At 41.5% G+C, this 25088-nt stretch overlaps 1 protein-coding gene across 2 annotated transcripts in view; it reads right to left on the bottom strand.

The window, feature by feature from the left end:
- Positions 1-25088, bottom strand: part of LOC110520204 (transmembrane protein 163) — an 86172-nt gene that overhangs the window by 45994 nt on the left and 15090 nt on the right. For both annotated transcript variants that reach the window (XM_036974583.1, XM_036974584.1), the window contains exon 2: positions 20296-20415. In XM_036974583.1, coding sequence (XP_036830478.1) covers positions 20296-20415 — 120 coding nt within the window. The remainder of the gene's footprint in view (positions 1-20295; positions 20416-25088) is intronic.

Raw genomic sequence — 25088 nt, 5'->3', positions numbered from 1 at the left:
GTAATCGGGACAGCTAAAGTGGGTGTGAAATTCTGCACCTCCTCTTCGGGTTCGTGGGCCATCACAACCACGCTTAAAGGCCTCACTAGCCCCCCTTACCATTCCCTATGCCAGATCTCTTTCCTCACACCATGAAGTCTCACTTTCTCCTTTCAGACAGCAGAGGAGTGGTATACCGTATATATAGACTGTGGAAGATAGGAGGAAAATATGCTATGCTGATCCTATAATGTGTTAGACACATTATAACACTATTTATTATTACCTCCATTAGATGCACTACCAAAAACATGGCAAAACTAGACTTTCCATCACCCATTAAATTGGTCTCAGAAGGTATAGGTCTTATGGTGGTCTCTATAGAACAGGGTTCCCCAACCAACTGCGGCGGGCCAAATCTGCCAATATTATTTGGCACCCCAAAATTAATTATGAATATTTTTTATTTGTTTTAAAATCTTATTTTCTGGCCCGCCGATTATTAGCTCATAAAAAAATTGCCCGAGGCCAAACCTAGTTTACCAAACCCGCTACAGAAGAAGGAACTCCACTAAACAGGGAACTCTATAAGTGACAGTGACTGATGCTGCTGTTGTAAGAGTACTGCTTTTTCTGTTGATGGAGCATTACTAGGGCCTAGTGGGGTTGCAGAGCTCGCCACTCATAAAACCTAATTGGGCGGAACAAACAACATGCCAGATCAGAGGTAAATCTGGTGTAATGCTCAAACAGCTTCCATCCACTCAGACAGGAGAGAGACAAGGCCAATTCCTGATGCTGAGGGATAGACAGCTTATCATCTCCTTGACAACTCCCTTTAAGCCCCGACTGCCCCTGCAGCTGCTATCAGAACAGGATGACCAGAGTACTCATCGAGAGAGAGAGAGAGAGAGAGAGAGAGAGAGCGAGAGAGAGAGAGAGAGAGAGAGAGAGAGAGAGAGAGCGAGAGAGAGAAAGAGAGAGTAAGAGAGAGTAAGAGACAGTATATCAGGATGGCCAGAATCCTGGACCAACTCACCTCACAGCAGCTGCCTGTACCTGTGATGTAAGAGGGGTTGGTCAACGACATGTACACCTGTGCCTTTTACTAAATGTACAGAACACACGCTCCAAGTGGTCATGCACAGATTAACTGGCATTAGCACACCAGCGAATATACCTTGTGTATGAACTACTGACTACATGGGGCACGGACAGACAGTTACATGCTGTAGGCCTATCTGAGGGAAATTCAAGTGAACATTTGTGCACTGATAACGACTTTGTCGTTTTGACAAGCCGAGAGAGAATACATCTATTTGTATCTGCTTTAAACTCTGAATAAAACATATATCAAGGTGTTATTTTTAGTGCCATGGGGAGATTAGCATTAGTTGGCAGACTACGAGGTCATAAAGAGGCACATTTTAGGCCTTTTAGCTGGCTGGGCCGGTCACTGGGCCTGTATGGATGTTTTCCCTTGGCACAACAGTCTGGCTGGATTAGTCGGATTTGTGGTGGGATTTTACACATAAGAAGTGTCTGTGATCAGGGTGTGGCAGTGAGCACTATGTGACCCTAATCTCTCTCTTTGAGGGATGTTTACCTTGCACTTGGAAACATTTGCGCAAGCTATACACACTATGGTGCAACACATCAGCGTTTGTATCTAACCACAGTACAATAAGAATGTGACATATTGGTTATTTTATATACAGTATGTTGCATATTAATGCACGGTGTGAATAGGGTATTTTAGACTCCGTGGTCAGATTGGTAAACAGAAAATCCCCCTTTCGTTCTTATAACCCTTTGGACTGGGATCAGTGAAGCACATATTGAAGCACACATCCCCTTTACATCCCCTCTGCATCCCATAAACAGCTAATGCCCTCAAGCCCATAAACAAACTGCTGTATCTAACCGGCACACTCAGTCCACTCAGTTGCCATGAGTGACCTTGGACTGCAGTGCGACATACATGCTTCAGTAGGCAGATTGGGTCAAACTATGAGTTATATGACTTACAGAAACTATAGGATTCATACAGATTCACCTGACCTGAATTTTACACTCCCATTAGTTAGCCCACTGTCTGTCTCTATGAGCTGGCAGGTCCTATCAGAATGAAATCAAACATTTACTACACATTTCAACTAATAGTAATAGACATTTACTGACGGAATTGTCAAAAGGTAAGCAGAAACAGATCCTCTGCCACTGTCTCTATGAGCTGGTACCCTAATAATTCCATGTAGCACTACAGTGAGCAGATGCTCTGTGTTGTATATATGACACCAGTAATGTCTATGTCCTGATGTGATCCTATGGAGGACATTTTGGTTGTGCCCTAGGGAAAGGACCAATAACTGGAAGTGTTGTTTTGTATTTATTTACTGTATTTCTCTCTGAATTTGGCTCTATTCAATTGCATGGAATATTTTCTAACACTGCTTTCTATTCAATGAAACTGCATAAGGTATCAACATAAATCTCATTTCTGCTGAAAACGCTATATTTTAGTCTGGGTTTGGCATAAATCGAAGCTCATTGAACAACGTCTAACTGTGAACTGTTGCAGCAGAATGACTGTGACAGAATGACTTATAAAGGCCAAATGCTTCATTAACTATATGTTGAAAGTGCCAAGGGCGACGAAGAGAAACAAAAACGGTGCAGTTTGAGGCCATGTAGCAGAGAGTGATGCGGGCGCTGGAGACGGGGGTGTGAGCAGGTGGGTCTGGGCAGGGGTAATGTTGAGGATGTTGGTGTGCGTTTGTGTGTTGTTGTTTGTATGTGGATATTTTATAATAAATAATAATGACTGAATTAAAAAAACGATAATGAATAATCAGCGATTATTCATTGTGACTGTAGTGACAGGCACAGGAGAGCACGGACTGTGTCACAACGGCGCAGTTTAATATTAAAAATCACAGTGAACAAAAACAATAAATATATACAATGGGACAAAAACCCTTCGCACGCCAGACATAACGTGCACAAACACTTACAATAAACAATTCCGGACAAGGACATGGGGGAAACAGAGGGTTAAATAACCAACATGTAATTATGGAATTGGAACCAGGTGTGTGGGAAGACAAGACAAAACAAATGGAAAATGAAAGGTGGATCGGCGATGGCTAGAAGGAGAGGGACCGACTTCGGCGGAAATCGTGACAGTGACATTTCCATGGCCTTATAAAATATTTAATAACAACAGCTGAAGCAAAATTATCATAACCTCTCATAATATCCATAAAGAACGCATTTCATAAACACATCACATGATAGGTACAAACACATATTTTGAGGGTAAGGAATATTTATCAAAGAAAAACATTTAAAAGAGGAGAATACCTCTGTGTTTGTGTTATCTAGAATCAGAAGGAGAAAGTCACAAGTCGACCACAACATTGTGTCATTAGGCGTGAAGAGAGGAAAGGGGGAACTGTGAAATGTTACATCTGGCATGTGACTTAAGAACTTCCTGTTGGAGGGCTCAGTCACTGCTGTGCAATGATGACCAGTTGAGAGGGAGTCTGTCTGTCTAATAATGATACAGCATTCTCTCCTATAGCCTGGTTAAACCAGACTGCTCATTCATGACATAGCATACCCCAAGAATCAGTCCTGGATTGTTGAGCTTCTAACAAGATTATTGTAACATACCTTGTTTGATTAACAGAGTTTAGCTATAGGTTTAATTAATACCAAACTTACTTACTACTTACTTACAAACCATTGCTGAGCTATTTTACCTATTAGGGTTACTTTATCACTTTATTTTACAGTACTGTTTCCATTGATATTTACTAAGAAATGTTGTGGTATCAATGGGTGCTTCCTGTTACTTACTTCAACTAATTCAACATAATTGGGTTACCATATCTTGTTTGATTAACAGATCGACTCCCTGTCAGTTTACTTACAACAGGCATTGTAAACGTTTACAATGCAGGCCTAATGGGAGCAAATATACATGCCAAGGAATGTATCAGGAGACAGGGCATGTTGTGTCATTAATTCCCTGATGAGTGAAAAAGCTGTATTCAGCATAGTTGGATGAACCTCACGGCACACAATAGATTCCCAATTCAATGTGAATCTCAACAATGTACATACCACCCCTCACATGAGATACTGTGCTTGTGTACTAAGTCATGCAGAAGCCAGAATCCAAGGCATTCAACACACCATAACCATTACATCAATGATTTAAACAGCTCCAGCTGATCTGCCCATAGCCCGGTCATCTAGACACACGTAACAAAGATTTATTCATACCAGCAGACCTCGGGAGACAGCGGAGAGGCACATTGCTACTTTTATTACAAAATTATTCTCTACCCTGTGGCAAGTGGCGGCCCTGATAATAAACAAGACAAATAGTCAGTGATACATCTCTACATACACACGTCCCACACAAAACACAACACACACACACACACACACACACACACACACACACACTATTGCTGCCACCATGGTGCCTGTGATACAAAGGCATTGTCCTAACATATAATAAAGTATCTATCATCACACACAAACACTTCCCTGTGAGATCTTTCAGTCCACCACCCCAATGTCTCTATCTCTCTACCTGACTACCTGCCGTAGTAAAGAGAGACTCCGAGAGATGCAGTCCACTCCAATGACTCCAATGCAAGAGATGGGTCGAAATCAGGCAGCGTTTATGTCTCACATCCAGTGAGTGGTTGTGACCATGTAGTCATGTGGGCAGCCTTGGTGGAAAAATACAATGTTATAACACAAGTCACTAGATCCTCTTAAGGATCATACCCTTTTTTTCAATTTTCGCCTAAAATGACATAACCAAATCTAACCTCCTGTAGCTCAGGACCTGAAGCAGGATATACATATTCTTGTTATCATTTGAAATGAAACACTTTGAAGTTTGTGGAAAGGTGATTAGTTCTGGTAAGAGATAACACAAAAAAAACATGCGTTTTCAAATGTTTTTAAATGTAAGAGAAAGGCCATAATATAATATTTCCTTTTAGGTGCAATTATGATTTTGCAGTGTGTGTGCAACGTTTCAGATTGATCCAGTGAAGCTGTCACACCCTGATCTGTTTCACCTGTCTTTGTGCTTGTCTCCACCCCCCTCCAGGTGTTGCCCATCTCCATATCCCCTGTGTATTTATACCTGTGTTCTTTGTTTGTCTGGGGCCAGTTTGTTTTGTTTCATAGAACCTACTAGTGTTTTGTTTCCCTGCGCCCGCCTACTCCTTGCTCCTGTTCTGACCATTCTGCCTGTCCTGACCCTGCCTGTCATCCTGTACCTTTGCCCCAATACTCTGGATTACTGACCTCTGCCTGACCTGACCCTGAGCCCACCTGCTGTTCTGGTGCCTTACACCCTCTCTGGATTATTGACCCCTGCCTGCCTTGACCTGTTGTTTGCCTGCCCCTGTTTAAAAAATTAACTTTTGTTACCTTAAAGCGTGATAGAAGCATTACAATAGAGAACAGTATTTTGTATCAAGTCTGCCCAAATGTGCGGAATTGGTCAATTGATACATTTTCAAGTACATAACTATAGAGAAAACACAAAAATGATATGGTAATACAACATTTAAGTTTACACACTCCCAGGAATGTCATACATGATGGATCATTAGCTTATACACTAACTTTCACACATCTAGATGGATGAGCGGGGTGGGTGTGGAGCCAGAGTCAGCAGGGGTTCAAACAGTAAAACCCAGTTCCCTACATTTGAATATAAAAATTGATTTTATCAAACAAAACTATGCTACAATTTATCTCTGGGGCCCTCAGAATGACAAATCAGAGCAAGATTACTGAATGTAAGTACATTATTTACCTTCAGCTGTGAATGTATCAAACCAGTTGCTGTTATAAAAGTTTGTTGTTATGCACTTTCCTCAAACAATAGCATGGTATTTTTTCACTGTGATAGCTAATGTGATATGGACAGTGCAGTTAGATTAACAATAATTTGAGTGTTCTGCCCATATAAGACATGTCTATGTCCTGGAAAGTTTGCTGTTACTTCATTCTAGTCACGTTAGTGCAAGTTAGCATCAACCATCCCGTTATAGGGACACCGATCCCGTAGACTAGAGGATATAAAAGCTGTGCAGCCTTGAACTCACTGGTCCTTGCTTTCCAGTAACACATTATTTTCCTATAGCAGTTCATACAAACAACGCATTCCATAGATCACTGCTTTACTAAGTGTTTTAATCAATGTACTGTACCTGACAGTATATTGCCTTTATGTGGAGGAGGAAAACACAATTACATTGAAGAACAATCTGTAAATGTCCCACAGTAAATGGGTCATTCTATAGTCTATTTCTTATAGTGGACAACTGTTTGGAGCTGTTACAAAGTCATTCATAATAATTCGCCTTTTTTTAACGTTAATACATTAAGATATAAAGGGGAAAGGAACATAAATACACTCAATATAATTCATGAGTTGAATCAAAACCTAATGTTTAAACCTTTTCTCATGCTTGGAGTTTTCACAGATTTGGCAAAAATCATGTGACATAAAACACTACCTTTCTTTTCTTACATTTATGATGCTGCTGTTTGTCCTTATCTCATACTAAGCATTTCACAATTTAATTACACAATGAGCTTGATCCTGTAAAATGTGTGGATATTGCTGTCCAGTAGCGGTGCCTTGGTAAAATCACTGGGGTGTCACACCCTGATCTGTTTCACCTGTCCTTGTGATTATCTCCACCCCCTCCAGGTGTCGTTTATTTTCCCTGGTGTATTTATCCCTGTGTTTCCTGTCTCTCTGTGCCAGTTCGTATTGTATGCCTTTCAAGTCAACCAGTGTGTTTTCCCATACTCCTGCTTCTACTCTCTTTTTCCTAGTCCTCACGATTTTGACCCTTGCCTGTTTTCTGGACTAAGGTACACGCCTGCCTGAGCATTCTGCCTGCCCTGACCTCGAGCCTGCCTGCCACTCTGTACCTCCTGGACTCTGAACTGGTTTTGACCTTTTGCCTGTCCACAACCATTCTCTTGTCTGCCCCGTTTGGATTGATTAATAAATATCAAAGACTCAAACCATCTGCCTCCCGTGTCTGCATCTGGGTCTCGCCTTGTGCCCTTATATGGGAAAGCCAAGCCAGGAAAAAAAGCCATATTACAACCCACTGTATGTGTTGTGATAATTGTATTGTTTGCGCTATAACCTGTTAGTTCATATGCCTTGCCACCAAGGCCTAAGGCCGAGACAATAAGAAGACACAGTGGCAGAATAAATTCAACCACACCTGTTTCATCACAAAACCGGAGAGCAACATCTATCTAGTGAAGTCCACAAAGCATAGTGCACTTAACAAACAGTTACAAAACCTACAGCACAGTCAAGCAAGTCAATGTTTCCAACATATCCGGGCTACTAAACAACTAACATTATTGATTTAAAACCACGGAGAGTTAGGCTACCTACCGTAAGTCACAAAGAAAACCGAATCTGCCTCCACTATTCTAGCACCATTTCAACTTTAACATTTCAACATCATCAAATCACCTCTGACACAGTGACAAATAAAAGATACCAAAAACAATTTAGTCCAATCAACGTCAGCTGATGTGATATGTGTGATATGATGTGGCTGTCCATGGAACTGATTTCTGTGTCTGTGCGTGTGTGTGTGTGTGCTTTTAAGTAGAACAAACATGTTGACTCACTCACCCTACTTGTAAAGAAATGCCAATGCCATCCTCCTCTCTTTCATTTTGCTGAAATGGTCTATGACACTGTCATACAGTACATGCTAGGGTTACCAACGTTCTCACTACCAAATAAGGGACAAAAGGTTGCGTGCCAGTGCATTGTGCCACGGCGGTGTGGTGTTGTGTGAATGAATATACAGTGTATATTCATATTCTTATTCAATTGGAAAGGAAAAACATTTGTATATTCCATTTAGTCTATAGCTTTACTAAAACTGTATCATTATGTAAACGTATGTGAATAAACCTCAAAATAAATGATCAAAGAAATCACAATTTGGACCTTAACAGCAAAAAAACTACTTTTCAAATGCAAAAGAGGAAAATAGGAGCATGAGTACCACACCAAGTCTAGTTGTTTTTTGCTGCTCTTCACTGGTTCAAGCAGTCCTTTCTCCTTTTGCATAGCCAGAGAGAAGTCATTACATGACAAGTCACAGTTCACAGATATTTGAAGTTCATTTTTGATCAGCTCTGTGCTACATCGGTTTCTTGAGTCTGACCATTTAATGGTCATCAGACAGAAAATCCTCTACAAAGGCATTTGAGCCTGGCACACTGAGGACAAATGAGACAATCCTGAACATGTTGACCAAGTTGGCTTTCCCTAGGTTTTGGAAAACTGCCACCTACTTCTCATTGGTGGATTTTGTGGTATCCTGTCTGGCTTTCTGTATTTCCTCGGCTAGCACAAAACTCTTCATAGATATGGTCCATACTGACTGTCTCTGTCATTTTGATGGCAACCACCACCTGCTCCAGGTCAGTGAAGGAGAGCTCCTCATAGAGTTGGTCCATACTGACGGTCTCTGTCATTTTGAGGGCCACCACCACCTGCTCCAGGTCAGTGAAGGAGAGCTCCTCATAGAGTTGGTCCATACTGACTGTCTCTGTCATTTTGAGGGCAACCACCACCTGCTCCAGGTCAGTGAAGGAGAGCTCATCATAGAGGCAGATCAGTTTCACCATTACATGTTCTGGTGAGGAATCAAACCACTTGTCAATGTATGTAATGACAGCGTCATAGAACTTCAAAGTCCCGTTGCTGCTTGGACCTTTGTGCTGACAATTGTTTGTCCATCAGCTGCTTGGTCTGGTATCGGAAAAAAACTGTCCTGTTTCAGCTTGCTAATTTATTTTTAAAAACTTCTGAAATATCACATTTACATTTACTCAGTACTTTGTTGAAGCACCTTTAGCAGCGATTACAGCCTCGAGTCCTCTTGGGTATGATGCTATAAGCTTGGCACACCTGCGTTTAGGGAGTTTCTCCCATTCTTCTCTACATATCTTCTCAAGCTCTGTCAGGTTGTAAGGGGAGCGTCACTGCACATCTATTTGCAGGTCTCTTCAGAGATGCTCCATCGGGTTCAAGTCACTCAAGGACCACTTAAGGACATTCAGAGACCTGTCCCGAAGCCACTCCTGCGTAGGGTCATTGTCCTGTTGGAAGGTGAATCTTTGCCCCAGTCTGAGGTCCTGATCGCTCTGGAGCAGGTTATCATCAAGGATCTCTCTGTACTTTTCTCCGTTCATCTTTCCCTCAATCCTGACTAGTCTCCCAGTCCCTGCCGCTGAAAACATCCCCACAGCATGATGCTGCCACCAAAATGTTCCACCGTAGGGATGGTGCCTGGTTTCCTCCAGATGTGACACTTGTCATTCAGGCCAAATAGATCAATCGTGGTTTCATCAGACCAGAGAATCTTGTTTATCATGGTCTGAGAGTCGTTTAAGTGCCTTTTTTCAAACTCCAACCGGGCTGTCATGTGCCTTTTACTGAGGAGATGCTTCTGTCTGGCCACTCTACCATAAAGGCCTGAAAGGCCTCTAGACTATCACACTCCTATCAGCAAATCAGGGCTGTGTATGTAAAAATCTTCAAATTTGTTTCATAACACCCACACGATCAGACTGAGCATTTCAAGAGCCAAATATTTTGGAGGGATTTATTAGACATACAGTGATGATTTCAAAATACAATTAGAAAGACTGCATGGGGGATTTAATAGCTGTCAAATACTTACTTCCTCTGTGCTTGGTATAATGTTTTATTGTATTTCCCTGATTCGTCACATCCTCTTTCCTCAAAACTGATTGGATGAGAATGTTAGAGGTCCTTCCCCTCTCACCTTCTTATCCAATGGAGAGGATGTAAGGCAGCAAGGAAATGCAACTGAGATTCTCCCCTTTTTTTCACCATTCCCCTCATCCCTCTCAAAGCACTTTGGGGGTGAGGAGTGAAGGTCCTTTTCCTCAGGCTACAATGCATTTTCAAGGAGAGACAAGGAGTGGAGGAAGGACAGAGGAAGAAATAATTTGATGGCTAGTTTTCAGACAGACTCACACACACACACAATGCTTGAAGAGTTAACTTATTATAATGATTTCATTATTGGTTATAAGTGTTAATGATTTTGTTGACAAAACCCATTGTATAATATAATTGTATAATATTCCATTATTATATGGTCTATTAAAACATATAGAAATGCTGTTATTTATCTTTTTCATTATTCAGGAATGTTTAGCATGGCTATAAATTATAGAGAAGTTTACTAAAGCACAAAATGACCTGGCAACTATATTTAAATGTATATCAAACCATTTTTAAATTTTAACCCTGATGTCACACATTGATTGGCCCCTCTAATTATAGACACAAATGGATTCCATTTTTATTCACCATGCCTTGTTGTCCATCTCTCCTTGTTGTTTTGACATTTACCAACAGGAAAGAAAAACAAATTAATAAATAATCATGTTTTCCACCAAGCAAAAGGCGACAAGATGAATGTCTGAGCCGGTGAGAATGTTTTCCTTTGCTGGGTGTTTTCAAAGCTACAAATTATTTATTGTATTCCCTCCAGACTCCTGTACATCTGTCTGTCTCTCTAAAAAAAATATTTTGAGTGAGTCCCAATAGGGACCCTATTCCCTACATGTATATAGTGCACTATTTTTGACCAGAACCATAGAGGAAAAGGGTACCATTTAGGACACAGATATTCACCAACAGTTTAGCAGAGCTTTCAGACGGAATGGGGGTGGACTGCCATCCATTGTAATGTGGCTTTTCCACCCATCTGTCATGTTCAGCTGCCCAGCAACTATAGTGAAGCTTTCCTTCCAAGTGTCACTCACATTCCAACGCCTTGTCCCAGATCTCTCTGTGCTGTTTTACCAACTCCTATGGTATTTGCCATGGAATCTGGGACCAGTCATTGTCAAATTCCTGAATACTGTGTGAGTAATGACCTCAGGTACATTTATGTTCGAACAAGGTTTAATCTTTTCACAACACCACATTGTAATTTCACCATGGAATGTACAGCGTTATTGTTGGAAACAAACTTAAATAACATTAGATTAAAATATACAGGACCTTCAGAAAGCATTCACACCCCTCAACTTTTTTCACATTTTGTTGAGTTACAGCCTGAATTTCAAATTGATTCAATTGAACTTTTGTGTCACTGGCCTACACACAATACCCCATCATGTAAAATGTTTTACATATTAATAAAAAATGAAAAGCTGAAGTGTCTTGAGTCAATAAGTATTCAAACTCTTTGTTATGGAAAACAAGTTCAGGAGTAAAAATGTTGAGAACAAGTCACATAATAAGTTGCATGGACTAGCTCTGTGTGGAATAATAATTTAACATGATTTTTGAATGACTACCTCATCTCTGTACTCCAGACATATGTAAGGTCCCTCAGTCGAGCAGTGAATTTCAAACACAGATACAATCACAAAGACCAGGGAGGTTTTCCAATGCCTCGAAAAGAAGGGAACCAATTGGTATATGGGTAAAACAATTAAAGCAGACATTAAATATCCCTTTGAACATAGTAAAGTTATTAATTACACTTTGGGTGGTGTATCAATATACCCAGTCACTACAAAAATACAGGCGTCCTCCCTAACTCAGTTTCCAGAGAGGAAGGACACCACTCAGGGATTTCACCATTAGGTGAAAGGTGACCTTAAAACAGTTACAGAGTTTAATGGCTGTGATAGGAGAAACCTGATGATGGATCAACAACATTGTTACTCCACAATACTAACATAAATAACAGAGTGAAAAGAAGGACACCTGTACAGAATACAAAATATTCCAAAACATGTATCCTGTTTGCAACAAGGCACTAAAGTAATACTGCAAAAAATATGGCAAAGCAATTAACCTTTTCTCCTGAATACCAAGTGTTATGTTTGGGGCAAAACCAATACAACACATTACTGAGTACCACTCTCCATATTTTCAAGCATAGTGGTTGCTGCATCATGTTATTGTAATCAGCAAGGATACAAAATAAACAGAATGGAGTTAAGCACATGCAAAAACCCTAGAGGAAAACCTGGTTCAGTCTGCTTTCCACCAGACACTGGGAGATGAATTCACCTTTCCGCACGACAATAACCTAAAACACAAGGCCAAATCTACACTGGAGTTGCTTACCAAGAAGACATTGAATGTTCCTGAGTGGCAGAGTTACACTTTTGACTTAAACTTCTGCTTGAAAATCCTTGGCAAGGCCTAAAAATGGTTGTCTGGCAATGATCAACAACCAATTTGACAGAGCTTAAAGAATTTTGAAAAGAATAATGGGAAAATGTTGAACAATCAAGGTGCGGAAAGCTCTTAAAGACTTACCCAGAAAGACTCAAAGTGATTCTAACATTTATTGACTTTTATTGAAATAATCAAGATATATGACTGTTTTATTTGACATTATATTTTTTTATACAAATGTTAGATTTTTTCTTCCACTTTGACATGACAGAGTACTTTGTGTAGATTGTTTACAAAAAAATGACAATTAAATCCATTTTAATTCCACTTTGTAACACAACAAAATGTGGAAAAAGTCAAGGGGTGTGAATACTTTCTGAAGGTACTGTATGCCTCATCCACTTCAAAGAACAGAATATTATATGACAATATCATTTTATACGAATGGAATATGAACAGTATCTTCTAAAGATGTGAATGTATTCATTCCCTTATACTCCTGTGCTCTAAAAGCAATTTTGATGCTGCACTTTGGCTGAAATTATTAGATTTGAAGTTGATTAGAAAACAGAGGGAACGGAGAAGGAGGAAGCGAAGTGTACTAAGCCTGGCGGCACAGCGGTTTGTGGAAGCCAGCTAATGTTTTATTTAAAACCAAGGGGAAAGCTGGAGGTCTAGGGGCAACATAGGAAAACAGCACCAAGTCGAAGGCCAATGATTCTAGTTAAAGGGCTACCTCTACGACATAAGTGGTCTCAAATAAGATAATTACTTCTTCAGATCTGATGTCCAGTACACATTATATAGATTCCTGTGAACATTTGCCTGCACTAGCTACCACATTTAACTGTTTTAGTACCTGCAAGAGAATGTCCCTTATATGCACAAAGTTATCTTAAAGACATGCTCTGGTATTTGTGGACTACTAAGTATTTTTTAAACCACTTTGGGGTGAATGTCTCAATGTGTAGTTCATACATGCATAATCTATGAGCAGAATTACTGTCTTACCTCAATTAGCCAAGACATCCCTAGTTTGAAAGCAACTCTTTTCTGGAAGAGGTGCTGCACCATTTCCCCTACATTTCCCCCTACATGGGCCAGCCGCCTAGCAATTCAAGTTCCAGCCAAGAATCACACACGACAGAGGGAGAGAGAGAGCAATGACTTGGTGCACATTATTTGAACATATGTGATGTAGTACGCAATTTTATGAGACCACCTTTGGCTTGTGGACGCTACTTTCAGAACTACTGGCTAAAAAGTATATAAAAGTACTGTAGAATCTGTTTAATGTGAACTGGATAGCCAATTTAATTTAACCCTTACTTTACCAGGTAAGTTGACTGAGAAAACATTCATATTTACAGCAGGGAATAGTTCCAGGGGAGAGGAGGGGGGATGAATGAGCCAATTGGAAGCAGGGGATGATTATGTGGCCATGATGATATGAGGGACAGATGGGGAATTTAGCCAGGACACCGGAGTTAACACCCCTACTCTTATGACAATTGTCATGGGATCTTTAGTGACCACAGAGAGTCAGAACAACCATCTAACGTGGGACACCCTCTGTCCCCAATCACTGCCCAGGGGCATTGGGATATTTCTTTAGACCAGAGGAAAGTGTACTTCCTACTGGCTCTCCAACACCACTTCCAGCAGCATCTGGTATCCCATCCAGGGGCCGACCAGGACCATCCTTGCTTAGCTTCAGAGGAAAGTCAGCAGTGGGATGCAGGGTGGTATGATGCTGGCCCGACTCAATAGCCAGAATCATTGAGTGTTTATTTTTAACTTGTGTTCAGACTATAACTGGGTTAAAACCAAGCCAATTACTGCTGTGAGAGACGGTTAAGAGGAGTTGTTTTCTCAGCCAAATTAGCTCGCTCCACATTCAGATGGGAATAATTTGGACCACCCATAACAGAGATTTCACTGATGTGCTTTATTCATCCTCCTCTCTCTCTCTCCCCATCTCTCCCGCTTTCTCTCTCTCTATCCATCTCTCTCCGTCCCTCCTCACATAGCATCAAATGGAACCAGACAGAGGGACAGATTAATCGAGCAGCACACCATTTGTCACCATCCAGAATCCTCAGACAATCCCTAACAGGGCTGTAGGCTTTCTGAAATCAGCTTGTTGTGAAGAAACACGTCTTTGAATATGAAGCAGCTTTGCTATTATACAGTGCTCTCTCAGCAGGCAGGCAGAACAGTAATACACCGTATTTAACCTTCGAGGACATTGACTACTGTAGATAGAGCAGGCACAATAATTAAAACACATTCAGGCATCAGGCATCACACAATCCCACAGAGATATGATTATATACACTGAACAAAAATATAAATGCAACATGTAAAGTGTTGGTCCCATGTTTCATGAACTAAAATAAAAGATTCCTTAGTTCTCCAAAATGTTGTGCACAAATCTGGTTACATCCCAGTTAGTGAGCATTTCTCCTTTGCCAAGATAATCCATCCACCTGACAAGTGTGGCATATCAAGAAGCTGATTAAACAGCATGATCATTAAACAGATGCACCTTGTTCTGGGAAAGCAGTTTGCTGATGTCAATGTTGTGAACAGAGTGCCCAATGGTGGCGGTGGGGTTATGGTATGGGCAGGAATAAGCTACGGACAAAGAACACAATTGCATTTTTTCAATGGCAATTTGAATGCACAGAGATACCGTGACGAGATCCTGAGGCCCTTTGTCGTGCCATTCATCCGCCGCCATCACCTCATGTTTCAGCATGATAATGCACAGCCCCATGTCACAAGGATCTGTATACAATTCCTGGAAGCTGAAAATGTCCCAGTTCTTCCATGGCATGCATACTCAGCAGACATGTTAGCCATTGAGCATGTTTGGGATGCTCTGGATCGATGTGTACAACAGCGTGTTCCAGTTCCTGCCAATATCCAACAACTTGGCAAAGCCATTGAAGAGGAGTGGATCAACATTCCCATAAGCTTTATGTGAAGAAGATGTGTCGTGCTGCATGAGGCAAATGGTCACACCAGATACTGACTGGTTTTGTGATCCACACCCCTACCTTTTTTTTGTAAAGATATCTGTGACTAACAGATGCATATCTGTATTCCCAGTCATGTGAAATCCATAGATTAGGGCCTAAAAAAATATTTCAATTGACTGATTTCCTTATATGAACCGTAACAGAGTAAAATCTTTGAAATTGTTGCATTTATATTTTTGTTCAGTATAAAACATGCCATTTAGCAGACACATTTTTCCAAAGCGACTTACAGTTATGCGTGCATACAGTTCATATACAGGTGGTCCCTGGAACTGAAAGCCACTATCCTGGCATTGCAAGTGCCGTGCTCTACCAACTGAGCTACAGAGGACCACTACTACTAACAACCACAAATTGCCTACCGTTTGTCTAACAGATGAGACATTGCCTCATTTACACGTAATTGTCAAGTGTCATTCTGTTAACAAACCTCCAAATGAGCTTCAATGCCATATAGCACTCCTTCCATGGCCTCCAACTGCTCTTAAATTCTAGTAAAACTAAATGCATGCTCTTCACTGCCCGCACCTGCCCGCCCGAATAGCATCACTACTCTGGACGGTTCTGACTTAGAATATGTGGACAACTATAAATACCTAGGTGTCTGGGTAGACTGTAAACTCTCCCTCCAGACTCACATTAAGCATCTCCAATCCAAAATGAAATCTAGAATCGTCTTCCTATTTCGTAACAAAGTCTCCTTCACTCATGCTGCCAAACATACCCTCGTAAAACTGACTATCCTACCGATCCTTGACTTCGGCGATATCATTTGCAAAATAGCCTCCAACACTCTACTCAGCAAATTGGATGCAGTCCATCACAGTGCCATCCGTTTTGTCACCAAAGCCCCATATACTACCCTCCACTGCGACCTGTATGCTCTTGTTGGCTGGTCCTCGCTACATATTCGTCGCAAAACCCACTGGCTCCAGGTCATCTATAAGTCTTTGCTAGGTAAAGCGCCACCTTATCTCAGTTCACTGGGCACCATATCAACACCCACACATAGCATGCGCTCCAGCAGGTATATTTCACTGGTCATCCCCAAAGCCAACACCCCCTTTGGCCGCCTTTCCTTCCAGTTTTCTGCTGCCAATGACTGGAACGAATTGCAAAAATCACTGAAGTTGGAGACTTATATCTCCCTCACTAACTTTAGGCATCAGCTGTCAGAGCAGCTTACCGATCGCTGCAGCTGTACACAGCTCATCTGTAAATATCCCACGCACCTACCTACCTCATCCCCATAGTTGTTTTTGTTTTTATGCTCTTTTGCACACCAGTATTTCTACTTGCACATCCTCATCTGCACATCTATCACTACAGTGTTAATTGCTAAATTGTAATTACTTCGCCACTATTGGCCTATTTATTGCCTTACCTCCTTACTTAATTTGCACACACTGTATACAGATTATTCTATTGTGTTATTGACTGTTTGTTTATCCAATGTGTAACGCTGTGTTGTTGTTTTTGTCGCACTGCTTTGCTTTATCTTGGCCAGGTCGCAGTTATAAATGAGAACTTTTTCTCAACTGGCCTACCTGGTTAAATGAAATAAAGGTGAAATAAAAATAAAAAATAAAATAAAACAAACGCCACTATTCTGGAAGGTGCAACATTAGAATATACATTAAGTTTATTCCACTGTAGATACTCATTACCATGTGGACAATCAAGCTATTTGGATAGATCTGAATTTCCTATTAGAGTGAAGGGCCTTGCTCAAGGGCACATCGTCTGCTGTCCCCACTTACTTCAAGATGTCCACAATTGTTCCTGTACACAAGAAAGCAAAGGTAACTGAACTAAATGACTATCGCTCCGTAGCACTCACTTCTGTCATCATTAAGTGCTGCTGACCTATATACAGTGCCTTGCGAAAGTATTCGGCCCCCTTGAACTTTGCGACCTTTTGCCACATTTCAGGCTTCAAACATAAAGATATAAAACTGTATTTTTTTGTGAAGAATCAACAACGAGTGGGACACAATCATGAAGTGGAATGACATTTATTGGATATTTCAAACTTTTTTAACAAATCAAAAACTGAAAAATTGGGCGTGCAAAATTATTCAGCCCCCTTAAGTTAATACTTTGTAGCGCCACCTTTTGCTGCGATTACAGCTGTAAGTCGCTTGGGGTATGTCTCTATCAGTTTTGCACATCGAGAGACTGAAATTTTTTCCCATTCCTCCTTGCAAAACAGAGCTCAGTGAGGTTGGATGGAGAGCATTTGTGAACAGCAGTTTTCAGTTCTTTCCACAGATTCTCGATTGGATTCAGGTCTGGACTTTGACTTGGCCATTCTAACACCTGGATATGCTTATTTTTGAACCATTCCATTGTAGATTTTGCTTTATGTTTTGGATCATTGTCTTGTTGGAAGACAAATCTCCGTCCCAGTCTCAGGTCTTTTGCAGACTCCATCAGGTTTTCTTCCAGAATGGTCCTGTATTTGGCTCCATCCATCTTCCCATCAATTTTAACCATCTTCCCTGTCCCTGCTGAAGAAAAGCAGGCCCAAACCATGATGCTGCCACCACCATGTTTGACAGTGGGGATGGTGTGTTCAGCTGTGTTGCTTTTACGCCAAACATAACGTTTTACATTGTTGCCAAAAAGTTCAATTTTGGTTTCATCTGACCAGAGCACTTTCTTCCACATGTTTGGTGTGTCTCCCAGGTGGCTTGTGGCAAACTTTAAACGACACTTTTTATGGATATCTTTAAGAAATGGCTTTCTTCTTGCCACTCTTCCATAAAGGCCAGATTTGTGCAATATACGACTGATTGTTGTCCTATGGAGTCTCCCACCTCAGCTGTAGATCTCTGCAGTTCATCCAGAGTGATCATGGGCCTCTTGGCTGCATCTCTGATCAGTCTTCTCCTTGTATGAGCTGAAAGTTTAGAGGGACGGCCAGATCTTGGTGGATTTGCAGTGGTCTGATACTCCTTCCATTTCAATATTATCGCTTGCACAGTGCTCCTTGGGATGTTTAAAGCTTGGGAAATCTTTTTGTATCCAAATCCGGCTTTAAACTTCTTCACAACAGTATCTCGGACCTGCCTGGTGTGTTCCTTGTTCTTCATGATGCTCTCTGCGCTTTTGACGGACCTCTGAGACTATCACAGTGCAGGTGCATTTATACGGAGACTTGATTACACACAGGTGGATTGTATTTATCATCATTAGTCATTTAGGTCAACATTCAGAGATCCTCACTGAACTTCTGGAGAGAGTTTGCTGCACTGAAAGTAAAGGGGCTGAATAATTTTGCACGCCCAATTTTTCAGTTTTTGATTTGTTAAAAAAGTTTGAAATATCCAATAAATGTTGTTCCACTTCATGATTGTGTCCCACTTGTTGTTGATTCTTCACAAAAAAATACAGTTTTATATCTTTATGTTTGAAGCCTGAAATGTGGCAAAAGGTCGTAAAGTTCAAGGGGGCCGAATACTTTCGCAAGGCACTGTACATAGACATGGAATCCCTGGTCACTTTAATAATGGCACACTAGTCGCTTTAATAATGTTTACATACTGCTTTACTAATTTCATATGTATATACTGTATTCTATTCTGAAGTATTTTAGGCCATGTAACTCCGACATTGATCATCCTGATATTTATATATTACTTTTATTTTATCTTTATTTAACTAGGCAAGGCAGGCTACCCTGCCGCCCCACTTAATACCAATCTTTTACTTTTAGATTTGTGTGTATTGTTGGGAATTTTTAGACACTACTGCACTGTTGGAGCTAGGTACACAAGCATTTCGCAACACCCACAACATCTGCTAAATATGTGTATGTGACCAATACAATTTGATTTGATTTGATTTTGTCTACTCCAAACCTCCAACGCTTTATATTCTATTTTTCTGTTGAGTTTGCAGACAGTTATGACTGAGCCAGTTTAAAGATGCTCCACTTTGTGCAACTACTTCGTACAATCAAAAGCTGGTTTATGAAAGGAAACAAAATGTTGATTCTGAGCCACAGCTGTTCGCAGCTAGCAACAGTAAGCTGTACTTTGAGTCACGCAAGGCCGTTTAAGGCACTGCAACTGTAATATAAAACACTGAGGTGAGAGACAGTTACACCTGAAAGAGGACAAAAGACATCCTCCTGGGATGAAAGCTTGAAAAGGTTACATGATGACACCGCTGCCTTTCACAGAGACATTTAAAAGTCAAACCTGCCAAGTGAATGCACCACACCATAAAGACAATCCTGGCCCCTTTTCATGGTGTCAAAGGTCACAGGAAAGTTCAAGGGACCTAGAGTGACTTGTAACAGGAAGTTGGAATGGAATTCCCTAGTGTGCTTTGAACCTGAAGAGACAATCTCTCTCTTATTTATCTCTTGACTCTAAACACCAAAAGACACCAAACGGAATGAGTCATCATGAAGTGAACTTTTTGACATGACGCGACTAGCAATGAATGGCAGCACTGCAAGAGTATCTTCCCAAATTGTAGTTCATAGGCCTGCATTCTTTTTTCACAGTGCATTGTAAAGGCTTCAAAATAATTATGTTCTACAATATTTATGAACAAGAGTTAGATTTGGTCTTCTGTTCTGTCTGATTGCAAAGTTACCTTTCTGTTGTTTTGTACAGTAGTGCCAATGGGCCAGAGATTTAGTGGCAGGTTGGTTTTGCTTACAAATGCTTCAAAAACATATCCACGTTTTTTCCCCCTCTCATTCTTCCTTCTGATCTTTTTATTGTTGGACTGAGTTATAATTGAGTGTAACAAACATACTGACAACAAAATATTACAGTACAGCCTGTTTTGCAATAAAAATATTCTGTCACACTTTACCATGAGCACCAAGTTAAAAACCTAATAGCAATGGTCATCAAGAAACATCTGGAACCACAGTCACTCAGGGACATTCACTTAACAATATAAAACAGTTGAAGGACACCAGGGTACACTAAACAATACAGCACCATTGAAGGACACCATTGAATGGTATGTACTCACTGAAGGCTGCCACTGCCAGGATGAGTGTCACCACGATGGAGATCCAAGATACCCACAATGCCTTCTTCCTGTAGTTTTGAGCCTCATGGGGCTTTAGTCGCATGCTGCTTTCCAGCAGGCCTGTAGAGAGGTGAGAAACTGGTGGTTAATGGCAGCACCCATGCACGTCAAACCAAAGGCAGGAGAAGAATACACTACAACAAGAGCTAATTAACACTGCTTCAAACCACAATTGAGTAGTTCTCCCTCTCCTCCTTTCCAAGCTAGCAAAGAAAGCACTGGGTCAGTGAATATGTAATTTGCTGGGTGTTGTAGGGAGGTAAAGGATGCATGACTCACTGAGAGCAAGGTACAACACAGCTACATTTAATTAGCTTGACTAAATTGTTTCTCAGGACACGGCAGGGCTCAATAATTTGTTGCTCTTTTTGATAAAGGATGAATTAAGTTAGCTGTTGCGAAGTTAAATATAGTGTGCTGACAAGTTGTGGTGTGATCATGGACCCATGAAGACAGACTCCTGAGAAGAAAAGGCACAGAGAGAGAGAATTACTAGATATTGGGATTGTGAATCTGGCATGGCTTCCTTCTCCATTGTCATGTGGCTTCGTGTGAATGAGCACTAAGACTTAACATTTTATACACACTGACTGACAGGAGATTGCAAAGTCATGTAGTGACATTAAAAGGGTGGAAAACAACATGGGAACCCCTCTCATTTTATTCTGATCCTAACAGCCCCATGCTAGAGAACAAGGGCACTCTCTCTTGCCTGGGAGGACAATAGTGATAGAATATTCACAGAATATTCACAGCTCTTCTCCCAGTCCCTTCATTCATTGATTTGTATTCAGTGGGAGGCAGGAATAATGGCGCCGGAGGAGATGGCTGCCTTTTTACGGATTTATTGTGTGTATTGTTTTTTAGCGTAATTTGTAACTTATTTTGTACATAATGTTTCTGCCACCGTCTCTTATGACCGAAAAGTGCTTCTAGATGTCAGGACAGAGATTACTCACCCCGTACTGGAATAAGATTTTTTTTCTTTAACGAGTTGGACGTAAAGGATTTACTTCAGACACCCGACAAGACCCTCATCCCCATCATTCGCAGGAGTAAGAGATGGAGATATCGGGGATGTAGGTCTGGGTGCCTTGTAAGGAACCAACGGCGAGTGTGTAATCTGCCTTTACCATCGGTCCTATTAGCCAACGTACAATGATTGGATGATAAAACAGATGAACTACGAACACGTATATCCTACCAACTGAATATTTAAAAACTGTAATATCTTATGTTTCACCGAGTCATGGCTGAACGACAACATGAATAACATACAGCTGGCAGGTTTCAAGCTTTTTCGGCAGGATAGAACAGCTGCCTCTGGTAAGACAAGGGGTGGCGGTCTGTATATATTTGTAAACAACAGATGGTGCACGAAATCCAAGGGAGTCTCGAGGTTTTGCTAGCCTGAGGTACAGTAGACCACACTATTTACCAATCTATATTCTTCCTAGCTGTCTATTTACCACCACAAACTGATGCTGGCACTAGGACCACATTAAATGAGCTGTATACTGCCATATGAAAACAGGAAAACGCTCACCCAGAGTTGGCACTCCTAGTGGCCAGGGACATTAATACAGGGAAACTTAAATCAGTTCTACCTAATTTCTACCAGCATGTTAAATGTGCAACCAGAGTGAGAAGCCATGGATTACAGGCAACATCCGCACTGTGGTAAAGGGTAGAGCTGACACTTTCAAGGAGCGGGACTCTAAACCGGAAGGTTATAAGAAATCTCGCTATGACCTCCGACGAACCATCAAACAGGCAAAGCGTCAATACAGGACTAATATTGAATCGTACTACACCGGCTCCGGCGCTTGTCGGATGTGACAGGGCCTGCACACTATTACAGACTACAAAGGAAACACAGCCGCGAGCTGCCCAGTGACACAAGACTACCAGACAAGCTAAATTACTTCTATGCTCGCCTCGAGGAAAGTAACACTGAAACATACATGAGAACCTCAGCTGTTCCGGACGACTGTGTATTCACGCTCTCCGCAGTCGATGTGAGTAAGACCTTTAAACAGGTCAACATTCACAAGGCCAGATTACCAGGAGGTACTTGCGCTGACCAACTGGCAAGTGTCTTCACTGACATTTTCAACCTCTCCCTGACCGAGTCTGTAATACCAACATGTTTCAAGCAGACCCACCATAATCCCTTTGCCCAAGAACACTAAGTTATCCTGCCTAAATGACTACCGACCCGTAGCACTCACGTCTGTAGCCGTGAGTGCTTTGTGCTTTGAAAGTGCTTTGAAAGGCTGGTCATGGCTCACAGCAACACCATCCCAGAAACCCTAGTCCCACTCCAATTTGCATACTGCCCCAACAGATCCACAGATGATGCAATCCCTATTGCACTCCACACTGCCTTTTCCCACCTGAACAAAAGAAACACCTATGTGAGAACGCTATTCATTGACTACAGCTCAACACCACATTGCCCTCAAGGACCCTGGGACTAAACACCTCCCTCTGCAACTGGATCCTGGACTTCCTGACGGACTGCCCTCAGGTGGTAAGGGTAGGTAACAACACATCCACCATGCTGATCCTCAACACGGGGGCCCCTCATGGGTGCGTGATCAGTCCCCTCCTGTACTCCCTGTTCACTCATGACTACATGGCCAGGCACGACTCCCAACGCCATCATTAAGTTTGCCGATGACACAACAGTGGTAGGCCTGATCCCTGACAACGATGAGACAGCCTATATGGAAGAGGTCAGAGACCTGGCAGTGTGGTGCCAGGACAACAACCTCTCCCTCAATGTGATCAAGACAAAGGAGATGATTGTGGACTACAGGAATAGGAGGACCAAGCACGCCCCCATTCTCATCGACAGGGCTGTAGTGGAGCAGGTTGAGGGCTTCAAGTTCCTTAGTGTCTACATCACCAACAAACTATCATGGTCCAAACACACCAAGACAGTTGTGAAGAGGGCACGACAAAGCCTATTCCCCCTCAGGAGACTGAAAAGATTTGGCATGGGTCCTCAGATCCTCAAAAAGTTATACTGCAGCACCATCAAGAGCATCCTGACTGGTATGGCAACTGCTCGGCCTCCAACCGCAAGGCACTACAGAGGGTAGTGCATATGTCCCACTGGGGCCAAGCTTCCTGCCATCCAGGATCTCTATACCAGGTGATGTCAGAGAAAGGCCCTAAAAATTGTCAAAGACTCCAGCCACCCTAGTCATAGACTGTTCTCGCTACTACCGCACGGCAAGCGGTACTGGATCGCCAAGTCTAGGTCCAAAAGGCTTCTTAACAGCTTCTACCCTCAAGCTATAAGACTCCTGAACAGCTAATCAAATGGCTATCCAGACTATTTGCATTGCCCCCCCCCCCCCCCTCTTTTACGCCGCTGCTACACTCTGTTTATTATCCGCGCATAGTCACCTTAACTCTACCTAACTGTACATATTACCTCAATTACCTCGACTAACACATTGCCTCTGCACCTTGAGTCTGTACCGGTACCGCCTGTATATAGCCTCGCTATTGTTATTTTACTGCTACTCTTGAATTATTTGTTACTTTTATTTATTTAATTTGTATCTATTGTTTAGTTAACACTTATTTTTCTTCAAACTGCATTGTTAGTTAAGGGCTTGTAAGTAACCATTTCACTGTAAGGTCTACAGCTGTTGTATTCGGTGCATGTGACAAATATGATTTGACTTGATTTGATTTGAATGTCATCAGGACCCAACAGATTTTATCACTTGTTGAGCACTGACTTGCAATCAGCTGTGTGTGTGTGTGTTCAGTGAGTGAGAGAGCAGCAGGGAAGGTTGCAGCCTCGTTCAACTCACATGATCCACATCTAGGATCAGCAGTGGAAGCATGTGCCCAACAAACCCCTCTGTAGACACATGCACGCACGCACAAGCACGCACAAACACACACACACTACATTTGCCGTCATGATGATAAACAGCATACATTGGATGATTCACACTTTCCCTTTCCCAGAACTACGGAGGGTAAAGATCACTGTATACCTAGTGGCTAGTGTTTAATTCATCCCAGAGAAATACATAGATTTTCCATCCATGTTGGTTTTGTGGATTAAATAGATTCAGAATGTTCAACATACTCATATTGGCAGTAATTCCAATTTTTTCCCTCTAATGAATAGGTCATTAGATTCCCATGACACTCTAGGCTATGATTATAATCTCTCATAGAATGTTAATAAATTATATGAATAAAACCCATGGAACCTTCCCTTTCAAAAGGTAGATCCAACAGAATGTCAATTCACTCTGACATTCCACTCCTCCCCACAGTCTCCCATATTGCCAGCTGTCAATTAAAAACACTCATAAATGATTCAACGCACTGAATTGATTGGTTGGGGTGATTCCAAGTAACATATGATGGGGGTCTGAAGACTCTGAAAGGCACAGTTGAAGACACACAGACACAGATATGTTACATCTAACATGTACACTACCATTCAAAAGTTTGGGGTCACTTAGAAATGTCCATGTTTTTGAAAGAAAAGCACATTTTTTGTGCATTAAAATAACATCAAATTGATCCGAAATACAGTGTAGACATGGTTAATGTTGTAGATGACTATTGTAGCTGGAAACAGCATATTTTTTTATGGAATATCTATATAGGTGTACAGAGGCCCATTATCAGCAACCATCACTCCTTTGTTCCAATGGCATGTTATGTTAGCTAATCCAAGAAATAATTTTAAA

Source organism: Oncorhynchus mykiss, chromosome 3 (genome assembly GCF_013265735.2).
Source record: "Oncorhynchus mykiss isolate Arlee chromosome 3, USDA_OmykA_1.1, whole genome shotgun sequence".
Classification (NCBI taxonomy): domain Eukaryota; kingdom Metazoa; phylum Chordata; class Actinopteri; order Salmoniformes; family Salmonidae; genus Oncorhynchus; species Oncorhynchus mykiss.
Note: the sequence above shows the minus strand (reverse complement) of the source record. Positions and strands in the feature narration are given on the sequence as shown.